The sequence below is a fragment of the Cebus imitator genome, unplaced genomic scaffold (genome assembly GCF_001604975.1).
Source record: "Cebus imitator isolate Cc_AM_T3 unplaced genomic scaffold, Cebus_imitator-1.0 Scaffold58, whole genome shotgun sequence".
Taxonomy (NCBI): domain Eukaryota; kingdom Metazoa; phylum Chordata; class Mammalia; order Primates; family Cebidae; genus Cebus; species Cebus imitator.
Genome location: NW_016107373.1, coordinates 495172 through 503917, shown reverse-complemented (window position 1 = coordinate 503917; position 8746 = coordinate 495172). Strand labels below are relative to the sequence as shown.

Genomic DNA, 8746 nt, shown 5'->3' with positions numbered 1-8746 from the left:
TTTTGAGACAGAGTTTTACTCTTGTTGCCTAGGCCAGAGTGCACTGGTGCAATCTCTGCTCGCTGCAACCTCTGCCTCCTGGGTTCAAGCAATTCTCCTGCCTGCCTCAGCCTCCCAAGAAGCTGGGATTACAGGAACCTGCTACCATGCTCAGCTAGCCTGATTAACTTTTAATAGTTAAACCAACCTTGCATTCTTGGAATAAGTTCATCATGGTTTTGGTGTATTTATCATTTTTAAATATTACTGGATCGATTGGCTAATATTTTAAGATTTTTGCATCTGTGTTCATGTATAAAATTGGCCAAATCCTTGTCAAATTTATGTATCAAGATTATGCTGATTTCTGAGAATTGCTTGAGCCCAAGAGGCAGAGGTTGTAGTGAGCCGAGATTGCACCACTGCACACCAGCTGAGTGACAGAATAAGACTCTTGTCTCAAAAAGAAAAAAAATAATAAGATTATGCTGACCTCATTAGCTTGGGAATTATTCCTTCTTTTTCTAGTCTGTGGAGAGAGAGACTTTAAGATCACTATCTGGCTGGGCTCACGCCTGTAATCTCAGAACTTTGGGAGGCCAAAGTGGGTAGATCATCTGAGGTCAGAAGTTCGAGACCAGCCTGGCCAACATGGGAAAACCCTGTCTCTACTAAAAATACACAAAAATTAGCTGAGCCTGGTGGCAGGTGCCCGTAATCCCAGCTACTTGGGAGGCTGAAGCAGGAAAATTGCTTGAACCTCAAAGGCAGAGTTTGCAGTGAGCCAAGATTATGCTACTGCACTCCAGCCTGGGCAAGAGCATGGGACGCCATCTAAAAAAAAAAAGAAAGAAAGATCAATATCTCTTCCTTAGCCAGGGGCAGTTGCTCATGACTAATCTCAGCACTTTGGTAGGCTGAGGCAGATGGATCATTTGAGGTCGGGAATTCAAGACCAACCTGGCCAACATGCTGAAACTCCATCTCCACTAAAAATACAAAACTTAGCTGAGCGTGGTGGTGTGAGCCTATAATCCCAGGTACTCAGGAGGCTGAGGCTGGAGAATCACTTGAACCTGGGAGGCGGAGGTAGCAGCAAGCCGAGATCTATCTTCTTCTTTCTTCATCTTCTTCCCTTCCTGAACAGTTCAAACCAAAAGTCATTAGGTAGGATCAAGCAAGATAGATGTTTACATAGTGGGGAGGCTACAGTGCTGGGAGTGCCAGATGCTGGGGCCCCTGAAGCTGAGGTGGATGTCAGTACAGGTGACAGGTGGCAGCTCAGTACATAGGGACTGGGCCCAAGCAAGATCAGAAGGGCATCCATGCAGGCAGGAGTGAGGAGTAGAGGAGGCCTGGCATGCAATAGTGAATTCTGAAGCAGGAGTGAGGAGCCTGAACCTCAAGGAGGCCTAGAGTGGGGTGCTGGAGCCAAGTGGGCTGAACAGGGCTTTTGCATGGAGAGGGGAGGCCTGATGTGGGCAAGGAAGTTATGTCTGCATGGTTGAAGGAGTGAAGAGAGGGGAGAGGGTCATTGTGCCCTAGGGAGGGTGACAGAGTTCAAGCAGCCTAAGGAAGACTTGCATTTGGGGAGCGTGTGGCAAGTATGGAAGATTGGTCACATACAAGAAGATTACTGAAATATGTAAGTATAATGAGTATAATGGGAACCAGATTTTTCACTGTCAAAGAAGGGAATTATAAATATGGAAAGAGAGAAACTCGAATTAACTCTGTGGTGTTAAACTTGAAGACATTAATATGAATTTATGGTGTTTTTTGTTTGTTTGTTTGTTTGTTTGTTTTTGAGACAGAGTCTTGCTCTATTGCCCAGGCTGTAGTGCAGTGGCACAATCTCACATCACAGCATCCTCTGCTGCCCGCGTTCAAGTGATTCCCCTGCCTCAGCCTTCTGAGTAGCTGGGAGTACAGGCGCACGCCACCACGCCCAGCTAATTTTTTTGTGTTTTAGTAGAGACGGGGTTTCACTGTGTTGGCCAGGATGATCTTGATTTCCTGACCTCGTGATCCACCCACCTTGGCCTCCCAAAGTGCTGGAATTAAAGGCATGAGCCACCGAGCCCAGCCGAATTTATGGTTTTCAGTGTACAGAGTAAAGATATTTGTGAAGCAATCTGATTGTAGGTTCTTTTTAAATTTTTATTACTCACTTTAATCTTTTATAAGTATCTCACCCCATGCTTAATTTGATGGCTTTTTTTTTTTAAATAGAGACAGGGTCTTGCTCTGCTGCCCAGGCTGGAATGCAGTGTCGGGATCATAGCTCACTGCAGCCTTGAACTCCTGGGCTCAACTGATCATCTGGCCTCAGCCTCTTGAACAGCTGTGAGCACAGGTGTGCACTGTCACATCTAGCTAACTTTTAATAATTTTTTGTAGAGGCTGGACACAGTGGCTTATGCCTATAATCCCAGCACTTTGGGAGGCCAAGATGGAAGAATTGTTTGAACCCAGGAATTCGAGACCAGCCTGAGTAACATAGTGAGTCCCTGTCTCTCCAAAAAAAAAAAAAAAAATTAGTGACACATACCTATAGCCATAGCGACTTGGGAGGATGAGGCAGGAGGATCGCTTGAGCCCAGGAGGCTGGGCTTCACTGAGCCGTGATTGCACCACTGCATCAAGGTTTCGAACTCCCGGCCTCAAGTGATTCTCCTGTCCAACCTCCCAACACACTCGGATTGTAGGTGTGAGCCAGTGTGCCCAGCCAATGGCTATTGTCTTTGCAGGTCATTATCGAGTTCTTGAAAAGCTTTCAACATGACTTTTATGGAAGTAACAATAGCCTTTGTTTTTGCATGTGTTTCATCAGTTTACATGCTTAATAAATTTGATATTAATTACAATGAAAGGTACAACTGGAAGAAACAGGTTTGAGAACAACTACAACTAACCCTTGGTTTGGTAAGAATAGAACTCAACTGGAGGGAGCAGAAGATTGTCATATTGCCAGCAAGCGTTTGGCAGACTGTGAGCATTAGAATGACCGTGAGGTTGACTAGACACGGTGGCTCATGCCTGTAATCTCAGCACTTTGGGAAGCTGAGGCAGGCAGATCACAAGGTTAGGAGTTCCAGACCAGCCTGGCCAAGAGGGTCTCTACTAAAACCCCATCTCTACTAAAAATACAAAAATTAGCTGGTTGTGGTGGTGCACACCTGTAGTCCCAGCTACTCAGGAGGCTGAGGAAGAAGAATCACTTGAACCCAGGAGGCGGAAGTTACAGTGAGCCAAGGTCACGCCACTGCACTCCAGCCTGGGCAATGGAGCGAGACTCCGTGTCAAAAAATAAAAGAATGACCGTGAGGTTAGAATGTTTTATAGAGGGAAGGGAACCGCCAGTTAGTATGTTGCCATAGCTATGTGGTTGTAGCACAGAAGCCCTTGTACAGGTCGACGAGGCTGGGATAGCTGCAGCATAAGGAAGAAGTGGAGAAGGCGGAGAAAGGTGGAGAAGTGGAGAACTTTGCCTCTTGGGGATGTAAGGTTCTTAAAACAGTGCCTGACTGGGCATGGTGGCTCAGGCCTGTAATCCCAGCACTTTGGGAGGCCAACGCAGGCAGATCACTTGAGGTCAGGAGTTCAAGACCAGCCTGACCAACATGGTGAAACCTGTTTTTACTAAAAATACAAAAATTAGCTGGATGTGATGGTGCGGGCAGGTAATCCCAGCTACTTAGGAGGCGGAGGCAGGAGGATTGCTTGAACCTAGGAGGTGGAGGCTACAGTGAGCTGAGATTGTGCCACTGCACTCCAGCCTAGGCACAGACTCCATCTTAAAAACACACACATACACAAAGAAAATCCCCCCAAAAAACCAGTGCCTGATACATAGTAAGCACTTAATGAGGTTAAGCCATTGATATTATCATGTTTATTTTCATCATCATTTTCTGGGATACTTGGAAAAATAGGAAGGGGCACAGATCTGACTCCTGCCCTCCTAACCCAACCTCTTTTCTGAGCTGAACCTCTTAAAGAGAGCACGGTGGTAATAACAAATTAGGGCACATCCATACAATGGAATACTTCAGCAATAAAGGGAGATGAGCTATCGATACAGCAACTTGGATGAATCTCAGAGGCATGATGAGTGAAATGCAACAAGATGGTCTCAAAAGTCTGCATACTGCATAATTCATTTACATGACATTCTATTTTTAATTTAATTTTTAGAGACAGGGTCTTGCTTGCTCTGTCACCCAGGCTAGAGTGCAGTGATATGATCACCACTTCCTGCAGCCTCGACCTCCCAGACTTAAGTCATCCTTCCTCAGCCTTCTGAGTAGCTAGAACTACAAGCACCTACCACTATGCCTAAATTTTTTTTTTTTTTGGGTAGAAATGGGGTATCCCTATATTGCTCAGGCTGGTCTTGAATTCACCTCAAGCAATCCCCCCGCCTCAGCTTCCTAGATGTTGGGATTACAGGCATGAGCCACTGCATGTAGTCTATAGGACATTCTATGAGGGCAAAACAATAGTGATAGAGAACAGATCAGTGGTGGCCAAGGGCTGGGGGTAAGGGGAGGGTATGATTACAATGGGATAGCACGAGGGAGTTTTAGGGGTATAACAACTGTTCTGTATCCTGATTTGGGTGGTGGTTATTTAAATCTATATATGTGTTAAAATTCAGAGAACTGTATACCCCAAATTTGCTGTATGTTAATTTTTTTAAGTAAAAGTAAAGCCTTAAGAAACGAAGGGAGGCCAGGCATGGTGGCTCACACCTGTAATCCCAGCACTTTGGGAGGTCAAGGCGAGTGGATCACCTGAGGTCAGGAGTTCAGGACCAGCCTGGCCAATGTGGTGAAACCCCATCTCTACTAAAAATACAAAAATTAGCTAGGCGTGGTGGCATGTGCCTGTAATCCCAGCTACTTGGGAGGCTGAGGCAGGAGAATCGCTTGAACCCGGTAGGCAGAGGTTGCAGTGAGCCAAGATTGCGCCACTGCACACCAGCCTGGGCAACAGAGCAGGACTCCATCTCAAAAAAAAAGAAATGAAGGGACTAGGCGAAGTGGCTCATGCCTGTAATCCTAGCACTTTGGGAAGCTGTGGCAGGAGGATCGCTTGAGCGCAGGAGTTCAAGACCAGCCTGGGCAACACAATGAGACCCTGTGTCTACCGAATTTTTTTTTTAATTAGCACTTACAATCCCGGCACTTAGGGAGGCCAAGGTGGACAGATCGCTTGAGCTCAAGAGTTCAAGACCAGACTGGGCAACATGACAAAACCCCATTTTAAAAAATACAAAAATTAGCTGAGCATGGTGGCACACACCTGTAGTCCCTGCTACTTGGGAGGCTGGGGTGGGAGGATCGCTTGAGCCCGGGAGGTTGAGGCGGCAATGAGCTGTGTTTGTGCCACTGCACTTCAGAGACTGCACCTAAGTGACACAGAAAGACCCTATTTCAAAGGAAAAGAAGTGAAGTGCCCCATGGCGAGCGTCCCAGTGTTCAGATGTCTAAGCTGGCCTGGCCTCAAGCGCTGGCCGAGTGGTGCTTCTGTGGGAGCATAGCACGTGTGCCCAGGCCTGCTTCTTCACCGCCAGGCCCATCATCACTCACTGGCTTTTTCCTTCCTCGTGTTAGATTGGAGCTGGAGGGAGCATCACTGGGCTGAAGTTTAACCCTCTCAATACCAACCAGTTTTACGCCTCCTCAATGGAGGGAACAACTAGGCTGCAAGACTTTAAAGGCAACATTCTACGAGTTTTTGCCAGCTCAGACACCATCAAGTGAGTAGTTTAACTAGCAGGGGAAAGGGCTTCTAAGCTTAGGGGTAGTTTTCTGACAAGAGCATCCAGATTCCATTTCCTTAACCCAGCCTGGCACAGGGAAGAGAGGAAAGATGTCAGCCACTTTCTGCCCTGCTTTCTCTTTCTCAAACTGCTCCTTGGCTGCTCTCACTTTGGTCCAGGTGGTTTGCTGCTTTGGGAAGGTGTTCTGAAGCTTCAGCTCTTCTGTAAGTCATACCTGTATTAAACTAGGCCTTGACCCTCACTAGATAAGCCAGCATGGTGTGGACCTAGAAAGCCACCTAGAGAATGGAGCAGCAGCTAAGAACTTGAGACTTAATTCCTCACACTTGCTGCGGTGTCATAACCTGACCTGTTCCTGGGTGGAAGCTTACGTGGATGGAATCTTGTCCATAAAGTGCTCTGGACTTCCCAAGAGTAAGTGGCTGGAGAACTTACAGAATGTGGCCGGGTATGGTGGCTCATGCCTGTAATCCCAGCACTTTGGGAGGCCAAGGTGAGTGGATCACCTGAGGTCAGGAGTTCGAGACCAGCCTGGTGGTGAAACCCCGTCTCTACTAAAAATATAAAAAAATTAGCCAGGTGTGGTGATGGGTGCCTGTAATCCCAGCTACTTGGGAGGCTAAGGCAAGAGAATAGCTTGAACCTGGGAGGCAGAGGTTGCAGTGAGCTGAGATTGCGCCATTGCACTTTAGCCTAGGCAACAAGAGAAAAACTCTGTCTCAAAAAAAAAGAAAAAAGAAATTACCGAATGCTGGTCACTTTGATTTCCAGCTAGAGCAGTGACTCTAGACTCCCCACTGAGGAATTAAGTGAGGGTGCTGGGGTGCAGCTAGCATTGGATGGATCCCGGGCTGTCGGCAGGGATGAGGAGTGCATGCGCAATTCAGCAGGTGATTGGATAGACGAGGCTCCAGGCTACTCTTCCACAAGAAACCTTCCTGCTTGAAGATATTAATAGGGGATGGTAAAAGGCAGTATAGCATGGATTTGAGGGTTTGAGACAAAAACTGTGAACCAAGCTCTCCTGGCTGGATAGCAGGATCCCTGAAGCATCACCCCTAGCCAATCTCCCCTTCCAGTGGTTTGCAGGACCCGAAGAGCTCTGGGTTGTGTGTTTTTTCCCTCAGTGTTCAGAAGGGGGCAGAAGTGCCCTTCCAACCAGTTCTGAGAACAGGGCCATGCAATCCCTGTTTGGTTTGTGGTATCCTTTGGCCCAAAGGAGGGTGGAGAGTGAAGGGAGAGAGCCAGAAAGGAGGCTTACTCAGAACCTGGGGTGTGGGGGGCAGTGCCTCGGGGCTTGCTTTATGGTCTGAGCTTTGTCTGCTTCAGGGACTCTTAGGAGCTAGGGATCCTGGGCCCAGCAGTAACCAGACAGATTTCTGAGCCCCCTTACCCTATTTCCTCTGTCTGGATGGTAGAGCAATCTGAATGTTCCTCGCTGGGAATCCACACAAGACAGTTACTCATTCATTCAACAAATATTTATTGAATGCCTGCTGTGGGCAGTCACCGGAGCGGCAACAGTGAGTAAATAGGCCTATCTCTGTCCCCAAGAATCTTACAACACAGTCTCTCCCTCCAGCATCTGGTTTTGTAGCCTGGATGTGTCTGCCAGTAGCCGAATGGTGGTCACAGGAGACAATGTGGGGAACGTGATCCTACTGAACATGGACGGCAAAGAGGTGGGTCCTCCCATGTCCTGCCTTTCCCACCCTCACCCCTGCCTCGGTTCTGTGTCCCCACCTGAACCGAGCTCTTCTCTGCAGCTTTGGAATCTCAGAATGCACAAAAAGAAAGTGACGCATGTGGCCCTGAACCCATGCTGTGATTGGTTCCTGGCCACAGCCTCCGTAGATCAAACAGTGAAAATCTGGGACCTGCGCCAGGTTAGAGGGAAAGCCAGCTTCCTCTACTCGCTGCCGCACAGGCATCCTGTCAACGCAGGTGTGATATCCCAGAACTCATCTCTCCTGCAGACCCTACCTCTCTGACCACTGCTGGGGTTTTCCCTCAGCATGGAAGCCACTACGTCAAACCTTTACCCTGATAGCATCTGCCAAGCTGTTGTCTGGGAATTTTTATGAGTGTGGCTGCCGAGTTTCCAGAATTTTTTATTGTTCACAGCCTAGATTCACCTCTTCCCTTCCGCTCCTGTCTTGAGCGGAGTGGGAGGGAGGGTACCTCTGCAGGAGAACGCCTGCCAGGCCAGGACCGCGGGGGGCTCGTGGTTCCTTCGGCTCAGGGGCTTTTCACTTTGCCAGCTTGTTTCAGTCCGGATGGAGCCCGGCTCCTGACCACGGACCAGAAGAGCGAGATCCGAGTTTACTCCGCCTCCCAGTGGGATTGCCCCCTGGGCCTCATCCCGCACCCTCACCGTCACTTCCAGCACCTCACACCCATCAAGGTGAGTGGCGGGAAGGAGCTCACAGAAGGAAGCTGTGATCATGAGGCCAGAGCAGGTCTGCCCACAGTGGAGAAGGGCTGATGCGGTAAGACTGCCATTCCAGGTCGCTCCTGGCCCGAGCACAGAGCATCACAGACCCTTTGGCTCTCTCTTCCTTTTATCCCATTTCTGCAATCCCACACGGTTGAGTTTTCTTTCTCTCTGATAAGTTATTTTCCTGAGTTTTTTCAGCCCAGCTCTGATCTCACTCTGAGCATTTTCTAAGATCCTGACCCTCTGTTCTGTCTTCTTAGCTTCAGTTACCTGTGGACAGTTGACCCACAAACCCTCACCTTTTTTTTTTTTTTTTTGGACGGAGTTTTGCTCTTGTTACCCAGGCTGGAGTGCAATGGCGCCATCTCGGCTCACCGCAACCTCCGCCTCCTGGGTTCAGGCAGTTCTCCTGCCTCAGCCTCCTGACTAGCTGGGACCACAGGCACGCGCCACCATGCCCAGCCAATTTTTTGTAGTTTTAGTAGAGACGGGGTTTCACCGTGTTGACCAGGATGGTCTCGATCTCTTGACCTCGTGATCCA

At 48.5% G+C, this 8746-nt stretch overlaps 1 protein-coding gene across 2 annotated transcripts in view; it reads left to right on the top strand.

Moving 5' to 3' along the window:
* The window catches only part of DDB2 (damage specific DNA binding protein 2), a 31084-nt gene that overhangs the window by 18536 nt on the left and 3802 nt on the right, over positions 1-8746 (top strand). The window contains exons 4-7 of one of the 2 annotated variants that reach the window (XM_017529266.2): positions 5598-5743; positions 7350-7449; positions 7534-7711; positions 8029-8171. The exons of the other annotated variant lie outside the window; for it this stretch is intronic. Coding sequence (XP_017384755.1) covers positions 5598-5743; positions 7350-7449; positions 7534-7711; positions 8029-8171 — 567 coding nt within the window. The remainder of the gene's footprint in view (positions 1-5597; positions 5744-7349; positions 7450-7533; positions 7712-8028; positions 8172-8746) is intronic. 2 annotated transcript variants of the gene reach the window in all.